Source organism: Zalophus californianus, chromosome 4, assembly GCF_009762305.2.
Source record: "Zalophus californianus isolate mZalCal1 chromosome 4, mZalCal1.pri.v2, whole genome shotgun sequence".
NCBI classification, from domain to species: Eukaryota; Metazoa; Chordata; class Mammalia; order Carnivora; family Otariidae; genus Zalophus; species Zalophus californianus.
In genome coordinates this window covers 14,779,145-14,800,949 of record NC_045598.1, presented here as the reverse complement: position 1 = coordinate 14,800,949, position 21,805 = coordinate 14,779,145, and the positions used below count along the sequence as shown (strand labels likewise).

The 21,805-nt window shown below is 49.0% G+C and overlaps 1 protein-coding gene across 7 annotated transcripts in view; it reads right to left on the bottom strand.

Annotated features, from left to right (window-relative positions):
* VWA5B1 (von Willebrand factor A domain containing 5B1) overlaps positions 1 to 21,805 on the bottom strand; it is a 47,800-nt gene that overhangs the window by 2,366 nt on the left and 23,629 nt on the right. For 4 of the 7 annotated variants that reach the window (XM_035727234.1, XM_035727236.1, XM_035727233.1 and 1 more), the window contains 12 exons: positions 20,158 to 20,360; positions 19,574 to 19,688; positions 17,987 to 18,172; positions 15,135 to 15,318; positions 14,063 to 14,253; positions 10,264 to 10,465; positions 9,461 to 9,775; positions 7,511 to 7,648; positions 5,030 to 5,161; positions 2,395 to 2,469; positions 1,689 to 1,758; positions 1,029 to 1,146 (listed from right to left, as the gene is read on the bottom strand). In XM_035727234.1, the coding sequence (XP_035583127.1) occupies positions 1,029 to 1,146; positions 1,689 to 1,758; positions 2,395 to 2,469; positions 5,030 to 5,161; positions 7,511 to 7,648; positions 9,461 to 9,775; positions 10,264 to 10,465; positions 14,063 to 14,253; positions 15,135 to 15,318; positions 17,987 to 18,172; positions 19,574 to 19,688; positions 20,158 to 20,360 (1,929 nt within the window). Of the gene's footprint in view, positions 1 to 1,028; positions 1,147 to 1,688; positions 1,759 to 2,394; positions 2,470 to 4,612; positions 4,923 to 5,029; positions 5,162 to 7,510; positions 7,649 to 9,460; positions 9,776 to 10,263; positions 10,466 to 14,062; positions 14,254 to 15,134; positions 15,319 to 17,986; positions 18,173 to 19,573; positions 19,689 to 20,157; positions 20,361 to 21,805 lie in introns of those variants that run through there. The other 3 variants (XM_035727237.1, XM_035727239.1, XM_035727238.1) reach the window with 3 other exon arrangements.

Here is a 21,805-nt window from a genome sequence, read left to right as displayed (position 1 = left end):
CATCAGCTCAGTGACTTCAAGTTTCTCTTAGAATCAGTGATTTTCAGATCACTGGCTCGCTCTCAACTCTCCCCCCGCCACCCACCCCCAATTCTCCGGCCCCCAAGCTCTCTCCTCTCTCCACTGCCGGCCATGACTCCTCACCCTTCAGGTCTCGGTCTGACCACTGCACTCCTCAGGCAGTCAGACTTCCTTCCTCCCTGACCTCAAGCCTGAAGTCACTGTCCTTCAGGTGTCCCTCTGGCTGTCACATGTCCCGCACCAAACCCAACCTCTGCTCTCTCATCGCTCAAGCATCAGGAGTGTCTGGTTCCTTGTCTGTGTCCCCACTAGATACTAAGTGCCATGAGCTCAGGGACTATGTCCATCCAGTTCAAGGTTGTCTCCCAGGGTCTAGCATGGTGCCTGGCTCCACAAATATTTAATCCAAGCACAGTGCTCTGCAGCCCAGGAGATTTGGAAATTCAATGTGACACTATGCGATGGGTGTGTAGGGCCTGGGGCTGTGTGGTGCAGCTCACACCGGGGCCCCTCTCCAGCACCCTCTAGTCCCCAAGCCCCGCTGGGCCTCCTATGTGGTGGGGCCAGGCCCCCTTGCTCTTCAATGCAGAGACCCCCCCGCCCCCCTCCAGACCTGGGCTTCTCACCCTGCCACAGCATGCTGGGCTGTCTGCAGAGTCACTTGCTAAACATGGTGCGTGTCCCTGGGGTGTTAATTTTACTTACTTGTGAGCTATTTCGAGGCTTATTTTTATGTATTGGAAAATAAACACACATAGATGGTGGAATAGAATGCAAAATTCCTGTGAATTTTTTAAAGCAAAGAGAGCAGATTGCAAAGAACATTCGTGATGCTGGTGCTGGCTTCTAGCAACACTCTTAGGCCCCTGGCCCTTGCCCTGCTGGCTACTTGGGTGGGAAGGTCTCAGTCTTCTTCCCTTTGTGAAGGGGGAGGGGTGGGCAGGAGGCTCATAGGAAGGCCCCTTGGAGAGTGTTGGGGGTTGAGGTCTGGGGTCTGGGGCACTCACCAACGGGATATAGTCGAAACTCTGGCTCCCTGGGGTTGACTCTGGAGCCTTGGTCAGTGGCTTGCTCAGGAAGCCCTTGGCTGCTCGAGTCAGCAGCCTGGACTTGCTCAGATTCAGCCTATGTGGGTGGAACCAGGTAAGAGTGGCCAGGGCTGCCCCCTGGCGTCCCTGGTCATCCCACCCCCCCCAGCGCCCGCTCAACCGCCTCCGAAAGTTAGGGCCAGAAGGGAGGTGACAGATGGCTTTCTCCGACTTCCTCATTTGACAGCTGGGGAAACTGAGGCCCAGGGAGGGGGAGGGGGCTTGCGTTTCCCGAGTCACGCAGTGAGTTAGCAGCAGCCTAGATGAGGAACATGTTAGTGTTCTTTCTGTGACCCTCTTCCAATAGTGTATTCTTGTTCAGCCCAGTGGTCAGAGAATCTTAGGCTAGCCCTTCCAGGGGATTTGCACCTGCATGGAGACCATGGACATGTCGGGGGGCTTCCACAGTGTGAAACCGGAAGACAATGTATCTGGGGGTAGGAGGCCTTCTCGATACCCTTCAGATTGTTCATTTTTGTTTAAATGTCAGGCCGGGCCTGCTTTCTGCCTCCCAAGCCAGGGACAGCCCCGGGGAAGCAGGTGGTGGTACAGCCTACCTCTGGTGGAAATCCCACGTACCTGGATCCAAAGAGAGAGTCTGAGGTCTTGAAGGAAGAAAGGGTATGGGTGGCCAGACTGCGCAGGGGACCTGGAGAGCCACAGAATCTTGGTTGGGGCCTGACAGACGACCCTGTACAAGTGCTCCCTGCCAAGGGGGCAACAGAGACCTGGAGAGGAGAAGGGGCCCGCCTATACCACTAGGGGTCCGGGCTAACCGTTAGGCTGCAGGGCTGCTTTTGACCCAGGTAGTGCGGGGGAGGGTGAAATACGTATGTCCACATGTAAGAAATAGGCCTCCAAGTTTCCGTGGCTGGTGGCTGCTGGTGTCTTCTGGAAGGTTATCCATGGGGGGCAGTGATGGCTTCATATCAGCCCCCCTCATCCCTGAGTGGGGACATTGAATTTCCCACCCTGGCACATTGCTGGAGGCTTCTAAGCAGAGTTAGGTGGTAGAATGGTCCCTCAGCTGGGAATTGGGAGGTCAAATTCCAGGCCTGGTGTTGTCACTAACTTGCTGTGTGACCTTGGGCAAGTCACTTTACCTCTCTGAGTCTTAGTTTCCACGTCTTTAGATTAAGGATACTCCTATTAATCTCACACAGGGATGTTTTGAGGGATAAATGAACCACTGAGGACTTTGTTGGGCTAAGACACCCTCCTGGCCCAAGGATCAATCACTGCCACCATCTTAATTAAGAACAGAGTTGGCTGACTGCTTACTCACCCTCAGAAGCAACATACTTCTCGCGACCTGGGGACGTGATCTCACTGGAGGGCGCGGTGGGGCTTTCCTCCATATCTACAACAGATATGAAGCCAGTGAGGCCTGAGCTCCCCTGGCCCTCCCCTTCTCACCTCTCATCCCCTCAAGGAGAGTGAAGGTCCAAATTCACAGTACCTGGCGGTGGGCTGGGAGAGCAAGGTCAAGGTTTCCACCCCTGCTTGTGTGGACCTTTGTCTTCCAGAGAGAACACCATTGCTCCCCCATAAGACTCAGATACTCCTGGATTCAAATCCCAACTCCCCCACTGACTAGCTGTGTGACCCCGGGAAGGTTACTTCCTTTGTAAGTTTAGACTGCAAATTGGGCATCGGACTATCCATCTCACAGTGTGGTTGTAGGGATTAAGGGAGGTAATACCCAGCTAGTGCTTAGTGCCTGGCCCAAGGGAAGTGCTCAATAAAGCCCCAAGCTATAGACCCAGCAGGGCAATGGGAGCAGGTCAGGGGCCTGAGGGTGGGGGAAGAGGTGGGCATCAGCTCACCAGGTCTGTGCCTTACTGAGGAGGGGCTCATGCCAACTCTCCACGAGGCACCAGAACATGGCATTGACTTGTCAGAGGGCTCTGAGCCTCAGTTTCCCCATCTGTAAAATGGGGGATAATAACTGTACATAGTCTGTTCAATATGCATCATCAGGGTGATTATTCTTATGATTGTTATCTCAAGGGCTGGACCAGGATGGGCAATATACCACAAGGGAAGAGTATAAAATATGGAAAAGGCTTCATGCACACATGTTTATCAAAGCCTCTGTCTCCCCCCTGAGACCATTAGTGGCTCTGTGAGGGCCCAGAAGCTCTGTTTATCACTGGGGGCTCGGGAGCAGCACCACAGCGAATTAGGGACTGGATGTGGAGCGACTGAGGCAGGTGGGAGGCTAGCAGCATGGTAGTTCACCTCATGGGCTCTGGAGCCAAGCACTGCCTGGGTTCAAGTCTTGGCTCTATCATGTATCTGCTGTGTGACACTGAGTAAGTCACTTAACTTCTCTGAGTCTTGCTTTCCTCACCAACTTTGTCAGACGCTTGGAGGAAATTAGATTAGAACAGTGCCCAGCACAAAGAAAACTCACAGTACATGTTAACTATTGTCATCCTTGGGGAGGGAAAGGGCTTGGGATAGAATAAGAGTTTAGAAGTTACAGACACTTGGGTGTAAATCAGACGTCAGTGAAAAGAAGGGATTGGGGCGCCTGGGTGGCTCAGTCGGTTAAAGGTCCGACTCTTGATTTCGGCTCAGGTCATGATCTCAGGGTCGTGGGATCAGCCCCACGGCAGGCTCCAGCTCAGTGGGGAGTCTGCTTAGGATTCTCTCTCTCCATCTGCCCCCCACCCCCGGTCTCTCTCAAAATAAATAAATAAATCTTAAAAAAAAAAAAAAAGGGATTTGTGATTTTGATGGACACCATGGGCCACCAAGAACTGGGCTATGGAGAAATGAAAAGGTAGCCAGAAATTTCCTCTAGATGGGAAGCCCAGCTTGGCTCAGGGGTTCCAGCAGCTTCCCCCACTCCCAGTTTGAGAGGCTCTGAGGGACCAAAGAGCTGGCAGAGCTTTATATTTTATTTATTTTATTTTATTTTTTTAAAAGATTTTATTTATTTATTTGAGAGAGAGAATGAGAGAGAGAGAGAGAAAGCACATGAGAGGGGGGAGGGTCAGAGGGAGGAGCAGACTCCCTGCCGAGCAGGGAGCCCGATGCGGGACTCGATCCCAGGACTCCAGGATCGTGACCTGAGCCGAAGGCAGTCGCCCAACCAACTGAGCCACCCAGGCGCCCTGGCAGAGCTTTTTAGTTTCTGTAGTTACGCATTCTTCTACCCCTCACACACTGTTCTCTTTTTTACTCTATCAATGTCTGTGAGAACTTTCGAGTCCCTCAGGTAAAAAATTATGATGATCTGGGTGTCTGGCCTAGGGGCCAGGTGGGACTTCTGATGTCCTTCCCATGCATAGAAGAAGGCAGGAGATCCTCACTGAACATGAGAGGGCACAAAGGAAGGGGTTAGGACTACCGCAGCAGCCAGGCTGTCTTTGGAGGGACCAAAAGACATGCAGACATTCAGGAGACAGAGGGTTAAAGCTATCCTGTGAATTAGTGCCAGGTCACAAAAGGGTCAAATCATGGATGCTTAAGCCATAGGCACAACGAAATCAGGCAAAGGCAGAAAGGAAGCTTTGGGAATCCTGAAAGAAGCAGATGGTAGGACCCAAACAGATGGAACTAGCTCTTGGCCCTCGCTTTTCCCCTTGTTTATTAGTTTTCCTGGCATTCGGTGCCTGGGAGGACTCAAGAGATTGGAGTCAGGGAACAGCCGCTGGGCTCTGCAGACTTTGAAAGGGGCGAGGCGGAGGGCTGGTGCAGGCACACAGACTGGCGGCAGTTCTCTCAGCGAAGCTGTGTTAACGGGGGCATCCTCGGGCCAAGCTGAGCCTCCGAGAGCCCGGGAGGCCTGGCCTCACACTGGTCCTGCAGGGGGCCCAGAGGACAGACTCAGAGCCTGGCTTCCAGGGGGCCTTGGGTACCAGGGTGCCTCTGGTGCCCAGGCTTCAGAACACGCCTGAGGCAGCTCTTACTTAGGTTCTGGAATTTGCCATCTCCTGCTGCTGAGTCTTCCCCAAGCAGGGTCTGAGACCGTCCGAAGCCAGCAGCGGCTCCGCTCCACTGTCGGGTCAGGACCTGAGAGTTGATCATCCGCCACGCAGCACCTTCATGGGGACAAGGAGAAGGGATCAGATGGATACGCTTGGGTCAGTCCTTTGTCTCTCCCCCAGGGCTGGCGGGAATGATTCTGCCTTCAGTCTGTCACTTGTCCAGAGACAGAAAGACATTGTACAAGGTAAGACCATGAGCTTTGGAGCCAGAATGACCTGGGTTTGAACCTCAGCCCCATCTCTTAGTAGCTGGATGGGGTGCTAGCCGCTTTGTGCCTCAGTTTCCTCATCTGGAAAATGGGGATAATAACCTTGCCAGGTCCATGCTATGGCCGAGACAATGCTCAGGAAGCAGCAGTATTTTCTAGTTAGTTAAAAGTCTGCTTTTCTCAGGAACACCCAATTTTCCTTCTCTCCTAGTTTGTGGTCTCAGAGACCAAGGCCCCCATTCCCCTCCCACAGGACAGGGGCCTCACCAACGGGGGATGGATAAAGAGAGATGAAGCTATAGCACTGTCAAGTGTGTTTTGGGGAACCCCACTCTTGGAGAACAATGGTCTGTAAACTATTCCTTAAAAAAACGAGGAGTTCTAAGGGGAGGTAAGTTTGGAAGAAGCTGCAAAATACAGTCCCTTCTCTGAGCCTCCTGATGTATATTAACATACTAAAGGCTCTGACAAGTTCTGCAATCAAGAAAACACTGGGCGTTGAGCTTTATTTAATACAGTGGTTCCTAAATGTATTTCCTAAACTGGGACTTCCTAGTTTGTGCTGAATGGCCATGCTCAGGACATGCGACTAGGGTTCTAGTTTCCTGAATCACACTTTGGGAAGTACTGATCCAGGCCTTAGGGGGCTGTGGGACTTGGGTTAAGACATGGGCCAGGTCCCTGAACCTTCCAGGCTGTGGGCTATAGACACTAGGATGGTCTGCGATGGGTGAGGAGGGTGAGACATCCTGATTGTCATTCAGGATGACAAAGCCCAGTGAATGAGAATGTCCGGGGGAGTAACAGTCTGGGCCTCTGGCCAGAACCTGAAATGAGAGCAACCCAAAGAGGGAACAGGGTCGTCGATTATTTTGATACCACAGATAAGAAACAGCAGAGGGGAGGAGGGAGACAGGAACAAGGGGAGGCACATTTTGTTTTTAAACATTCTTTAGAAGGTCTGCTGAAAAAACAAAACAAAACAAAAAGGAACTGCAGAGGATGGGAAAATGTAATTCAGGGAAGAAAAAGTACATATAGTTAAGGTACCTATGAAAAGTATCTCACCAAAAAAACCTAAAAAAAAATCCCCAAAGAGAGATTCTTCCCTTGCCTATGAGCCTGGCAGCGTTTAGAAAGATAAGCAGCACACAGTGTTGGTGAAAAGCAGACCCCCAAACAACGTTTGCAGTCAGGTCACTTTGGCAAAACACATCCCAGTTTTAAATGGGCAGACTTTTTGATCCGCAATCTTACTTTGGAGAGTTAATTAACCCCAAGGAGATAACCAGACAGGGGCACAAAGATGTTCTTTGCACCATAATTTATGATAATCAAAAGGGGGGATAAATTGAAGGTCTAGTACCTGGGGGGCTGGTGGAAAAGGTACTGATAAACCTTAAGTGGTAATGGAGAGGGGCAGGAGGAAGTAGACTCTGCAGCCAGGCCGCGAGATTCAAAGCCTGGCTCTGCCCCTCACTGCTGTGTGACCCTGGGCAAGTAACTTAACTCCCTCTGCCTCTACCTTCCCATCTGTAAAATGGGGATAATAATAGCATCTACTTTGCTGAGCCGTGTTGAGGATTAAGTCATTCGATGTAGATAAAGTGTTTTGGACCACTGTCTAATTGATGATGAAAGTAGAAAACACTGCAGCTATTAAAGTGGTGATAGACAGTCACCTTCCTGGAAAGATTTTTTTTCCACACCCACATTTGGTAGAACACAGCACATATTGGTATAATCCAATTCATGGAAAATTATCTTTTGACTTCTCTACATGTAGATATTCATAGAGAGAAGTCTGGAAGGATGGTCACACCAAGGAGGTAATTAGTAACTCATTTCTGGATGACTGTCAATTCCAGGCATTTTTATTTATTTTATGCCTTTCTATATTTTAGAATTTTCTACAGAGAGCACACACATTGTCCCAATTGGAAAAGTACAGTAAAGTCCTATTCATTTGGTGGGGAAAAGGGAGTGGGGTGGTTTCATTGCCTTCTGCAGAGCAGTGGGGCGGGGGCTCCTGTACCCACCACCCTATGGTGACTGAACCACTTGGCCAGGGGCCTTTTTGCTTCTAGGCCATTCCTTATACCCCTCTCAGCAGGTCTGTACTCCTTTGTGTCCCAGCTCCCCTCTGACAGCCAAGGGGGTCTGCTTGGCCCTCAGAAGTGCCCAACTGCCTTACCAGAGTTGGGGTACCCCACCACGGTGGGCAGGTACTGGCTCTTGCTCACGTCCACAGGCACAAAGACTGTATACTTGCTGATGACATTGCAGGCCTTGCTGGTGTGCACAGCATTCACCTGGTAACGGCGGCTGGACCCTGTGGAGGGAGAAGCTGGGGGTCAGTGTGTGGATCCGGACAGTCCTACCTGACACAGAACTTCTGGAAGCTAAAAGAAGGGCTAGACCAGTGGTCCCCGTCTTTGGTTCTATAAGCTCTTAAAATCAAGGGGTCTGCCCACTTGCCAGTTAAGGAGATTAACCCTCACCCCCAAGATTATTAACCTCCATCAACGTTTCATAAAATAAGGACATTTTAATGTAAAAGAGCTAAGACATCTAGGACAAAAAGATAGTTACACCCCTTAAATAACTTGAGTGTTATTAAAAAAAATCCTCTAGGTGCGCCTGGTGGCTCAGTCAGTGGAGCGTGCCACCCTCGATCTTGGGTTGTGAGTTCGAGCCCCAGGTTGGGTGTAGAGTTCACTTAAAAATAAAATCTAAAAAAAAAACCAACCAAACAACAACAACCGAACACCCCTCTACATCACCTGTATTCTCTATTTTCATTTTGCAGCTATCTGATAAAAACTTTGCTGCAGGATTTCACAGGTACCCTGGCTGGGTGGGGACCCCTGGTCTGGCCCACTGGGACAATCTTGCAGAGAAGATTGAAAACCAGAGAGGGAGAGCGCAAAACACAGGGTCACACAGCGAGTTAGTAACGGCCCTGGGATCAGAACTCAGGATGATCTGACCCCCAAACCCAAGTTCTTCACATGGAACAAGTGAGCAGTCTCCATGGCTCGCTGCCTCCGAGGGCTGTGTGAGGAGTCAAGGCGGTGAGGGATTGTACAGATATTTTGTAAACTGTAAGGTGAGGTGCTCAGAAAAAAAATGTGTTATACAAAAGTACAAATAATGTAAAATATAAGCAATATATTACTGTATAAACAAAGCATGAACCTATCACAAATAGTGTTCTCTATATACCAATCTGTTCTCCAAGCCTGCACCATCGTGATCCCAGGAATCACTGTCTTAGGAATGTTTGCCCCAATTCCTGAACTAAATTAGTTCCCTACCATCCCCGTTATAGGATTTCTTGGATCGCTGTAGTTCTTAATAGTACTCAGGACAAATGCACTCAATCGTGTGTATAATTATTTGATTCATGTCGGCTTCCCAGCTAGTCTAAGCTCTAAGGATGGGAATTGTGGTGGTCACTGCACTGTTGAGCCTGGCCCCGGGATGATCCAAAAGCAATAAATGGCGTTGATGAGTGGGTGAGTGGACCAACTAAGTCTAGTGGGTTCTGTAAGAAGGTGTGGTTCCAAGGGAGCATGTCAGGGGATAGGGCTGGCCCCATTGTTCTGTCTCTGGAGCCCTACAGGGGGCGCTGCAAGGAGAAGCCCTGGGAGGTGAGAAGGAATGGGAGATTGCAGCCGAGGGAAAAAGGAGAGGACAGATCACCGGATCACGGGACGGGGTGGGAGGGGTGGAAGAGCCCAGGGCTCGCGGGGAGGCATCTGGGGGCTGGGGGACGGGGGGTGATCAAGGGGGGCAGAGGGGAGACACCTGGAGGCAGCGGTGGGGGACAAGAGGTGGAGCACTAGACAGTGGCAGGGCTGTGGGAAGAAGGAGGTTGCTGAAGCCTGGGGAGGAGAGGGGATCACCGGTGGGTGGGCCGGGAGGGGTTGGGGCCTTCCGCGGGGCCGTGAGGAGGGGGCGGGGCCCGGGTGTGGGGAGGAGGAGAGAGGATCCTGGTGGGGGGGGCGTGGGATAGAGCATGGGGCGGGGCTTGAGGAGGGGGCGGGGCCCGGTAATGGGGAGGGGGTAGGATGGGGCATGGGGCGGGGCTGTGAGGAGGGGCTCCCGGAGGCGGTCCGGAGCGAGCAGGCGCGGAGCTCACCTGGTTCGATCTCGCCCTCGCGCTCCGCCAGCTGCTCGAAGTCGCGGATGATGGCGCGGGCCGCCAGGTGGTGGAAGGTCTCGCTCCACAGGTCGGCGTCGTGTGCCCCTCCCCGCTCCGGCCCGGGGGGCCCCAGCTCAAAGGTCACCTCCCATTGCAAACGTTGGCTGTCGCGCAAGCCCTTGACCACGGCCTTGCCCAGCACCGGGCCTGGAGTGGAGGGCCTGCGGGGATTGATCTGCTCCTCGGACTCTGCCGGGGGCTCCCAGTCCGAGGACGTCTCAGTCTCGAAGGGGGAAGGGTGATGGGACGGCTCTGCGGGCAGAGGGACAACCAGGCGATGCTCTGAGCTGGGGCACAGAGGTTAACCCTCAGGGACGTCATTCCTCCCCAGGGCGCAGACATCGCGAAGCAAGTACAGTCTTCTCCCCCCCACCCTCCACCTCAAGGAACACACGAATCCTTCCCTAGGACAGCTGGATGGTATGGACCTGTCCCCAAAATGGGGCAGACCCACCTCCAGGAATCCAGTCCACGAGGTAGCCAGATAGGGTGGGGTGGGGACACTTGGGCAGCGAAGAGTGCAGCCACAGGGACATCTGGGAGCCTCAGTCAACCCAAGGGCCAGGTTGATCGGGGGGAAAGTGGGATTGGTGAGGTTCTCTGGCACGGATGGGCAACAGCCTATCCTTCCCTCCAAGGGCACAAAGGCATTTGCCCTCAATCCTATCATCTGAAGCTGGGCTACAGCCAAGAATTCCTCCCTGTCCCCCGGTTGGGTCCTAGACCCTGTGGGCACTTACCTGGGTCCCCAGGGCTCCGGCTGTCTGAGGCAGCCTTCAGGCTAGACCCAAGATCCGGCTCTTTCATGGGGCTCCAGGTCTGGGTCTCCTGGCTGGAAGGCAGGCTGGGTTGGCAGCCTTGGGGCAGCAGAGAGGGCCTGCGGGCTCCTGGGCCGCGGAGTCTGGGGCCCTGGCTCAGGTCCAGACCACTGTTCAGCAACGGCTAGGAGTACAAGCGAGAGGGGAGGAGGCTGAGCTCCTTAGTGGCTGCCCTTCCCTCCACCCCTAGCCACAGCTCTTTCCCTGGGTAGCCCAGGTCCTTCTGCAGTACCCAAGGACACATAACCTACTCTCCACTACCCATGAGAACCATCAACACAAAGAATCCCAAAGCATGGATGAAGTCCAAACCATGGAAAACCATGGAAAATCACATACCGTGGATAATATTCTAAACCCACTCTTTTTTTGCCATAAAGTTTAAAAAACTTTGTGTGTGTGTTGGGAGGAGGCTAAAATTATCAGCCTTTTCCTTATGTCTTCTCATATGTCATGCTTAAAAGGTCTTTCCCACTCAAAAAAAAATTCTAGAATTTTTATGATTTATTTTTGTTTGCTTAAATCTTTGACTCACATGGAATTTATTTTGGTGTAAAGAAACAGGAACCAGCCTTTCCTTGATTTTCTGAGTAGTACAGACCTCAACACCATTTATTAAATATGGTTCATTCATTGAGTTTCTAAGGTTTATCAATTCCCTACCTCTATCCTATCAAAGCTCTCATGTACATTGGTTTTATTTCCGAACTTCCTCTTCTGTGTTGTGGATTTAATCTGTCTATTCTTGTGCTGGTACAAAAACACCAAAAGGCAAGGGATAAACTGGGAAATATATCTGCAACATGCATGACAAAGATCATTTTCAAGAAAAAGCTCTTATAAATCACTGGGGCAGGGGGAGCAGAGGTAGACTATGGGTTCAGGACATCTATAGGCAATTCACAGAAAAAGTATCCAATAAACCCATGAAAAAAATGCTCCGCCTCATGAGCATTGCTCTAAAATAAGTTATATGATTTTTTCCACCTTCCAGATTGGCAAATATTTAAACATTTGATGACACCCATTGTGGCCAACGGGGAGACAGGGTTTCTCTCGTGGACCCTTGATGGGAGTATGAACTTGAGGCACACCCGTGGGAGGACACTTTAGCAGTGGGCTGTCTGTCAACATTAAATGTGTACAAGCTCCTTTGACCCTAACGATTCCAGTTTTAGAAGTTCTGTGGAAATGCACAGGATGCGAATATCTTTGTGCACGTACTATAGATTTGTTGCAGCGTTGTTTGTAAAAGTGAATATCTGGACATTCTCAAAATGTACATCAATAGGGGTTGACAAGTAAGTTATGGAAGATCCATGCAGTGGAAGGCCACACAACAAACCCTGAAATGAAAGAGTCAGATTTCTTCATACCAGTGTGGGAAGATGTCCAAGATCAAACATATTTTAGAAAAGTAAGTTGCAACCATTCTGTATTTTGATTGTGGAGATACTTACATGACTATGCGTTCGTCAAAACTCACAGAACTGTTCACCAAAAAGAGGAATTTTACTGAATACCAAAAAAAAAAATAATGAATTAAAAGGACATTAAAAGTGTAAATTGGAGATTTACTTTTGGATTTTGGAGCTATCCAATAATAATTGGATATAATTGGAGATTTACAATGTGATTATTCAAAACATATATGTGTGTTGCATGTGTGTGTATGTGTGTGTAGTGTTTCTGGAAAGAAACACTGAAAATCATTGGGTTCGGGCACAGGGAAGGGGTAATTTTATTTTTACTTTATACCTGCCTGAACTGTTTGAGAGTTTTTATTGCAAACTCTGAGTATGTATTACTTCTGTAATTAAAGAATATTAAGTGAATGAAAAATGAATTTTGTGCCTCTGGGAGCACATACGCTTGGTAGGGGGAGAAGATGGGGGGCAAAAGCACTTGCAAGATGAAACAGAAAAAGTGGACTCTCAGGTTTTTAGGTCGACAGTTAACCATAGAGGCTTTCTTATCTCTATCAAGTATTTATTGGGAAGAGGATTGTGCCTCTCCTTTAGATAAGGGCTCCTTAGGGCAGGGGCTGGGGTCCTCCTTCCTGTCTCCTCTGGGCCTGAGGTCCTGGAGATGGCACAAGGGTGTGGGAGAAGAAAGGGACTGGTTACTGGTAGGACGGCCTCAGTAGGAGCTGGTATCCAGCCAGGGCTGCTGGGTCCCAAGAGGTCCTTAATCCCCATCTCCCATCAGAGGCTGGGCTTCCCCTCACCCCTGCCCCACCATCACCTCCACACTGAGAAACAGATGCTGCTACAGTTTCCATGGCAACGGGTTAGTCTAGGATTCAGCCCTTCACCCAGCCAGAGGCTGCAGGAAGGGTGTACGTGTGTGCGTGTGCATGCATGTGTGTGCGTTTGTACAAGTGTGTTGGGGAGAATCAGATTGGAGAAGAAGCCAAGCAGGCGACCAGGGAGACATGAGCAAAGATGGGCCAGAAGCAAGCAGGAGAGAACAGATGCTAAGCTGCCCAGAGCTCTCACCAAGGAGAGTTGCATTTAAAGGACACCTGCTGTATACCAGGGGTGCACCAGGCAGTTCATCTCCTATCAGCCATTGCCTGCAAGTCTTCCACGTAGAGTTGTCTCCCAGTCAATATCTGCTGACGGCAGCTCAATCAGCTGTACAAACTACTCTCCCCATTTCATAGATGGGGAAGTTGGGGCTCAGAGAGGGTAAGCAACATGTTTGAGGAGCAGAGTCCACCTGACTCCAAGATCAGTGTCTTCCAACCGCATCAAATGATCCCTGACGAAGCACAGAGAAGGGCCTGCAGGGTCAAGGAGGCAATGTCTCTGCCCTTGGGGAGTGTAGGAGCTTATGGAGAGGCAGGGAGGGCTGGTGGTGGTGGGTGGGAGGGGGGAGACTGAAAGGCTCCTTTTATGGAACTTTGACTCACAATGACAAAGCTACACGAAGCCCATTCTTAAGAAAGTGGATAAGGTATGCAGATAATAACAAACACCAATTTGGTTTGGGACAGTATTTCTTCATCTGGTGATGCTACCCTCTTCCTCAGGGGAATTTGGCAATGAGTGCAGACAGTTTTGGTCATCATGGTTGAAGGTGGTATTCAGTTGATAGAGGCCAGGCATGCTGCCAAACATTCTACGACACACAGACAGCCCCTTCAACAAAAAGAATTATCGTGTCCATAGCGCTGAGGCTGAGAAACTTTGGTCCAGCTGAACAGTGGGTGACTGGTCCCGTTCTGGCTCTAATTCTGAGATGATCTCTGCCCTGAGTGAATGTACCACCCTTGGGATTTGCAGAAGGTGCGGTGTGAGGGAGGAGGGAAGTGAGGGCTTTGCAGGCAGAGGGTCCTGGGCTGCAACCCCCTGACTGGCTATCTGACCATGGATAAGTCACTTGACCTTTCTGACCCTCAATTTCCACATCTATACAGAGTGGGGGTGGTCAGCTCCCCCACTCCTTCCTCTCAGGAGTGCTATAAAACCAAACGAGCATAAATGGGGCTGCTCCTTACCAGCTGGGAAGTGTTGCGTACAGAGAATGGGTGATGTCACTGAGTACTGGGTACCATTATTAGAAAGGGGCTCAGGCAGATGGAGATCCCCCAACATGAGGAAGAAGACACTCATTTTGCTGTATAAGTAGTGGACAGGCTCCATCCTTGTGGCTGAAGCAGGAGACAGCTCGCTCCCCGTCTATGGTCCCCCCCAACTCCAACCTGCCCTGCAGGTACCTGCAAATCAATCTGCCACCACGGGGCGTCTGTGCTGGTCTGGTTGGTGAGGTCCTGAAGCTTGGCTTTCCGAAGTGGGTATCTCCTGGCAGGCACTGTGGGGTCGCTGGCTGTGGGGGCCCTTGGGGAGGGCTTGTGGTTGGTGATCTGGTTGGTGCTATATGCCCGCCGTCGCTGGGAAAAGTCTAGACCTGGGTGGGGTGGTGACAAGGGGTGCCGTCAGGGTGGAGGTCAGTGGGGAAAGAGAGAGAGGGGCTTGCATGCTCCTTTCCTGCTTGGAAACTTCTTGAGTTATCCATGGCTTGCCTGCTGAAATATCTGTAGATGTCTCGCCTCCCTTGGCGTTCAAAGCCTTATGTAAACTGGTCCTAATGCATCTATCCAGCTATTGTCCTTTCTGCTCCTTTTTCAATGTACCGTGTGCTCCAAACGTACCAGATGAGCAATCACTTGTGTGTCTTCTAGTTTTCTAGGTGTCACATTTCTACGTCTTTGCTCAGCCAGTTTCTGCTGCCTGGAATCTCCTCTCCCTTCCCACTTCTAAGAATCTGTGCCTTCATTATGTCTCTGTTGATATCGTCTACCAATGTGTCTTTCCTTGGGACCCCCCCCAGCTTATTAAACTTTGCTGTGGTCCCTGTCACTCTGCTTCTATCAAAGTTAAAGCCAATTGTATCTCTTCCACTAGGCAGAGAGTTTCTGAAGGACAAGAGTCCATGTTTGCATCATCTTTGCTTCCCACGCTGTGTTCAGGACTTAGCCATGGTGGGTGATCAATAAATGCCCTATGAATGGAAATTAGCACCATAAAGAGGCTTTGGATGCAAACAGCTCTGGACCTGTCTGTACCCTCCCTCTTGCAGGTTTCATGAGGTTAGCCAAGTTGCCTAAGGGCTCCAAGCCTCAGTTTCATCATCTATAAAATCGGTGGAACAGGACCCATCCCTACAGCTGCTAAATCTTCAGTGAGATTCTTTGTATAAAGTGCGCAGCACATAGTAAGTGCTCCGTAAAATGTAGCCATCGTGGCCTCCCTGAAGAGAGAGCAAAGCACAAGGAACAGCAGACTAACCAGGATTAGTGGTGGAGTCTCCAATGTATGGCTGGGCATCTTTGGGCTGCCTCAGGTTGAAGTGTGACCCCATGCTCTTGGCACAGTTTCTGTTGTCTGGGCTGGGCCCCTCATCCTGGGAGTGGTAGAAGACGGAGCTGCTGGACCCCTGAGAGTGCAGCATGCTGCATCGTCTCCTCTTGTCCTGGAGGGAGGGAGAGAAAAGAGGGCTGGGAGTGGGGCTAGATGTCAGAAAGAACACCTGTGGGGCAGGCTGGGTGTGATGGAAGGTGGTGGGAGTTCCATCTTTGAGGATCTAGAGTAACAGGAAGCTTTTTGCTTGCTTGAGTAATTTAGGCAGACTTCTGTTCAAGAGATGGTGAATGGAACCAACTCTTCATAACATTTATATCGTTTATATATATATATTTAAAGATTTTATTTATTTATTTGACAGAGAGAGACACAGCAAGAGAGGGAACACAAGCAGGGGGAGTGGGAGAGGGAGAAGCAGGCTTCCCGCAGAGCAGGGAGCCGAATTCGGGGCTTGATCCCAGGACCACGGGATCATGATCTGAGCTGAAGGCAGATGCTTAAAGACTGAGCCACCCAGGCACCCCCTATATTGTTTATATTTTTAATTATCTTCTTTATTTAAAAATTTTTTTAAAGGTAATTCTCAATGCCACTGCTGTCTCCAAGTAGGTAACCAAAATTAACAAAATGAACCATCTGCTCTGCTCCTTCCATTCCATTCTCCATGATATAAACATATATATATATATATATATATATATATATATATATATATATATATATAAAACAAGGGCTTTGGGGGTAATTTTTATTTTACAAGAACTGGACTAGATTACTTACATTTACTTACATTTACATGTATCTTGAATTTTGCATTTAAAACATTTTGGAAATCCTGCATATCAACTATTCTTTTTAACTTTTGACTGCACAATATTCTACCACTCCTTATTTTTAAGCATTTGCTTTGTGGCCATTTATTTTGCACCACAAAAAAATTGCTACAGTGAATCCTTGGACATAAATCCATTACATCACTTTTATTTCTAGGTGTTAGATTCTTAGGAGGCATTTCTGGGTTGAGAAGTTACGTATTTCTAATTTCATTATTTATTTCTAGATTGCTTTCCAGGAGGGCAAGTCATATTTATACCATAATAGGCAAGGGTACCTTTCCCCAAGAGCCCTGCTAGTACCAGGAGAAAACTTTACCAGTCTCATGGGTAAGGAAAGGAGAAGGCATTTATTTGAGGATCCATTCCAGTGGTAGTGTCCGTTGATGATCTGCTGCCTCTGAGACCTTCAAGAAGGGTCTAGACTGTTCAAAGACTGACCAACATTCTGTTTAGCATCTTTTCCCTACATTTGAACACCCCACTCTCCATAACACAGTAACCATTACCCTGACATGATTCTTAGGAGATGGTATAACATTCTAAAAGCTGGAAATATCACACACAATTCTCACTTCTCTTGCAAGATTGAAAACACCTTTAACACAGAGTGCACGCTGGGGAGGGGTCACGCAGTTGAGATGGCCATATGCCATCCAGTTTGCCATATTCCTCACCACCCCTCTTGCCTCTCTGTGGACTCCATGATAATTGCTATCCTTCATGGTGTTTTCCCCTTTTATTTTTAGAAGTCCATTTCATTCATTTTATACCTGCCCAGTCCCTCTAGGCAATAAGTTGGTGACTCCTGCTTAAAAATCAAACAAGATGGCAAATCCTTCAAGCCGGCATAGAGAGACTCACTAAAGAGGAGAGATGGGGAAATTTCAGGCAATTCCCCACATTTTAGCATGAATTCCATCTTCCTTTGAGAAGTTCCTCACTTTTATCTCACTTCTGTCACCACATACAAGAGAATGATCCATGTAAGTAAAACACAAACTTACCTAAGGAGACATGACTTGAATAGAGCTTTTGGGGAGATAAACCTGAGTGCAGTTGTTCTGAACTGAGTTGTTTGTCAAAATCACTTTGGGGAGATTATGTCAAATGCAGGTTCCTGGGCCTTACCCTCAAAGACTTTTAGTCAGTAGACCTGGGTTAGAGCTTGTGTTCTGCATTTTATTTATTATTATTACTTTTTAAATTAAATTAAAATTTGTTTAAATTCAATTAATTAACATATAGCATATTATTAGTTTCAGAGGTAGAGTTCAGTGACTCTGCATTTTATTTTATTTAAAGATTTTTATTTATTTATTTGAGAGAGAGAGAATGATAGAGAGCATGAGAGTGGGGAGGGTCAGAGGGAGAAGCAGACTTCCTGCTGAGCAGGCAGCCCGATTGCAGGGACTTGATCCTGGGACTCCAGGATCATGACTTGAGCCAAAGGCAGTTGCTTAACCAACTGAGCCACCTAGGCGCCCCTATTTTATTTTTTAAAAAGATTTATTTATTTATTTGAGAGAGAGAGAGTTGGAGGAGGGGCAGAGGGGGTAGAGAATCCTGAGGCAGACTCCCTGCTGAGCGCAGAGCTCCACACAGGACTCAATCCCAGGACCCTTAGATCAAGACTCTGACCCAAAATCAAGAGTTGGCCACTTACCCAACTGAGCCACCCAGGCGCCCCTTGGGCTCTGCATTTTAGACACATTCCCCCAATTTTTCTGCTGCACGGGATCTTAAGAACCACATGTTGCGATGATAGCATTTACCCGAGAAGTGTCACCATGACCACATGCCCATGGCCTGGCAACCAGACCCCAAAACTGTAGACCTAGATCCAATTAGTTCCTAGTGGCCACCAGTGGCCTTTCCAGCTAAGGATGGTTTTGTGGGTAATGTTCTAGAGCCCCACTGTTCTGGAATGTCTAAGATACTTACAGATCTGGGATGGGAGATGTATAAGGAGGCATCACACACAATGCCATATCCCACCAGCCGCTCTCCGGGGAAGAGGGAGCTGGTGCTCACAGGCGAGATTAGGACCTCAGTGGTCTCAGGGAAGACCCACTCCACAGTTACATCACTCAGGACTGGGGCCATGGCCTTCTTCAGGGATTTGATCATCTGTTAGGCAGGGTCAGAACACAGGTTTGGGGCACATGTGAGCAGGGGCATACAGAGATGAGGAGCACAAAGACCATGTGGGTATGAGCATGACAGGGTGTAAGCAGAGAAGAAGACACAATAGGCCTTGGGGTGGCTTGTTCAGTGAACGTGCCTCTGAGCTTCTTAGACTACTAGAATGTCAGAGTTGGAGCAGATCTTGCTTCTCTAAGCTTAGCATTTTATAATGAGGAGATTTAAGACCCCAAGAAAGTTTGTGTCAAAGCATGGACTGGATAGTGATCTTGAGCAAATTAATTTGCCTCGCTGGGCCTCTGTTTCCTTTCCCGGTAAAGTGAGTTAGTAATTTTCAACTCTCAGTGTAGTTGGGAGGATTAGCTGAGATACTGGATTTGAAGTCGCTGCCTCATGATAGGTGTTCAATAAATGACAGCTGTGGTTTTGCATCACTTAGGCTGATTTCTTCAAACGTACTGCAAAGCTGGAGAAAAATGATCTGGGGATTGTGCAAACCATAAGGGTGCACTCCCAGATCCCCCTTGAAGGAAGACTGTGTCCTTTTGCTGCAACGAATGCCGAATGCCATTAGGTGATAGGCTCCAGATGCAGCCCCAGCTTTCCAGCCAAGACCACACCTCTCTCTGGAAGCCCCCAGGCAATGACTGAGCACGGCAGCGATACCAGTGTTGGCATTTCAGCCCAATTTGACTACCTAATGGGTGATCTTTGCTCCAGAGCTTCCTGTTGGGTTGGCTGAGACCTTGCTAGACTCGCAGTCTGAAGTTCTCCCTGCTCAGTCTTTTCACGGGTATGCACGTGCATTACGGGCTGAAGAGTTCTCCTTCCTGTTTCTTCCTCTTTTTTCTTTCACAGACATTATCCCCCAGTGAACTTCTTGTAGTTATGAGCTTCTTAAAACCTGCTCTGTCTCTGCTTCCTGGAGGATCTGGACTGACCCAAGGATTTTTTAAGAGTTCTGTTATTAGTGCCAACTGTGCAGAAAATGGAGAGATGACTATAATCTCCTTGATTTCTGGGTCCTTTAGATGCTTCTGAGCCACCATTTGTCATCATTGGGAATGTGGGCTAGAAATGACCCCCAACACAACTCCAGATCCATAGGAGCAGTGACTCTTTCAGAAGCCCCAGTCCTGCCCAGCCAGTGGATGGAGCATGTGATCCAGTGGCTGGAGACCAGTGGATCTAGTGTCCTGTACTAACTCCAGGAGTTGCCTTCTCTGTGGCCTCCACCTCTCTGATTCTCACTAGGGTGTATAGTGGCCTAGTGGGGAGCTTAGACTTGGATGAAATGAAATCCCAGCCCCACCACTGAGTTGCTGTATGACCGGTCTGGGCCCTCTGAGGTACCAGCACCAAAGAGACTGAGCCCCTTTCTCCTACCTTGGGTTGGAGCCGTTCTCCCTCCACCAGGAACTCAGCACTGCCCTTGGACACAGTTGCCAGCCCTCTCACCAGTCTGTGGCAGACATTGGGTCCAATTCCAAAGCTATAGCACCTGGGGGAAGGGGAGGGGAGAGGGTGCTATTTCCCACCCTCTGTGTCTTCTCTGTCCCTTCGGTGGAGAAAGGGACAGAGCATGACCCAGCAGAGCTATCTTAGAGCTGATCCTAGCATCAGGCAGAGGGTGAAGGAGAAGGCAGAAGGCCATCATGGGGCACTCACATTCACAATAGCCCATTAACTCCCACCCCAGGACAGAGTCAAAGCAGCAAGAAGGACTTCCTCCACCTAGGCTGCCCTTTGGGAGCTATATGCAGAGGTGTGGTGTTATCTCATCCCACCTGAACTCTTGAGGGGAAAAAGGCAAACTTCGAAGTTAGCTACACCACCCTAGAAGACAAGCACCATAGGAACTGGAGTTCTCTCCTTTCCTTCTGGCATTTTCCATGATGCCCCACTTCCGGCACCCCCAGCCCAGGGCAGCCCAGAATAACCAAGGCCTTAGACCTTCAGCCTGTGCCCACCTGGTGGAGAAGGCATGGTTTCGCAGCAGTTCTAGCACCTTGCCGGTGTTGTTGACGGCACCATCTGTGATCAGGAAGAGAAGCCGCGGGTGGCCTCGGCGCACTGGCTGCCGGATGATCCACTTGAGCGGGGAAAGGATATTGGTGCCACCCATGTCAGCACGCATTCTCTGGATGTTATCACAGGCCATGGCCACGCTCTCCTGCAGGGAAGGGTCATGGACGGGGAAGATAGCCCCAGCATCACCATATGGCGCCAAGACTGTAAGCCCCCTGGAGGATGCATCCTTTGTTTCCCTAGATCTTAGCTCCATGGAGCCAGGGATGCCTTAGATCCATGCACAGGAAGAACGGATGGCCACTCATTTGGTGTGATTCTGCCCAATAGCACCCCTTATGAATGCCCTAAATGCTGTTCATGGTGTACTAACTTACCACTGTCCTTTCTTTGTTCCTCATTAAAAATATAAACACCCCTGGAAAAGGCAGCACATCAAGCTCCAATTGCTCAGTACAAATGAGTGTCCTTTTCTAATTAGCGAGGCAGGAGGTGTAGTGGTAAGACCATAATACTAGAAATCTTAAGACTCAAGTTCTGGCCTGCCTGTGTGCTAATCCCTACAATACTTTGAAGAAACCATGTGCCCAATGTGGGCTTCAGATTCCCTTCCTCCTGGATCAACACTATGGAACCCAACTGGCCAAGGACTCCTGGCACCGGATGGATATCAGATGTTCTCCTGATTCACGAAGATGCTCTTTCAGCACCTGTGCTTGGGGTAATGGCATCTATCAAAAGTCTTGAAATGGATATGTACCTTCTGAGCCAACAAGACTAAGGATTTATCCCAAGGGAATCATTAAGGTTGGGTGTGGAGTCTTTGCTACAAAGATGACTGAATAGAAAAATATGGAAGCAACTGACATGCTCAACTGCAGGGATTTAGTTCAATAGGTCCTGATTGATCCGTGTAACGAAATACTAGGCAGCCATTAAAATCATCTTGCAGATTAATACTACTGACATGGAACTATGCTTACGATAGGCTGTTGTGTTAGAAAGTAGGTTACAGAATGGTATGGCCCGTCTAATCCTATCGTTATTAAAAATGTATCTTACTAATATGTGGAATTTGAGAAAGAAGACAGAAGATCATAGGGGAAGGGAGGGAAAAATGAAACAAGACAAAACCAGAGATGGAGACAAACCATAAGAGACTCTTAATCTCAGGAAACAAACTGAGGGTTGCTGGAGTGGAGCAGGGTGGGAGGGAGGGATGGGGTGGCTGGGTGATGGACATTGGGGAGGGTATGTGCTATGGCGAGCGCTGTGAATTGTGCAAGACTGAGGAATCACAGACCTGTGATACCTGTGTACCCCTGAAACAAAAAATACATTATATGTTAATAAAAAATAAATTAAAAAATATGTGTAAACACATAGAACAAGGTCTGGAGGGATTTATACTGAGCTTGAGCTTGTAATGGTAGTCTTTTTTTTTTTCTGATGTGATCATGGGAGACTTTTTAATTTTTCTTTTTGATCATCTGGATTTAAAAATTGTGGGACAATCAATATACATAATTTTTTGTATTTTAAAAACCTATAAAGTTATTTTTCATTGAAACACGCTCTTCCTTTCTCCCT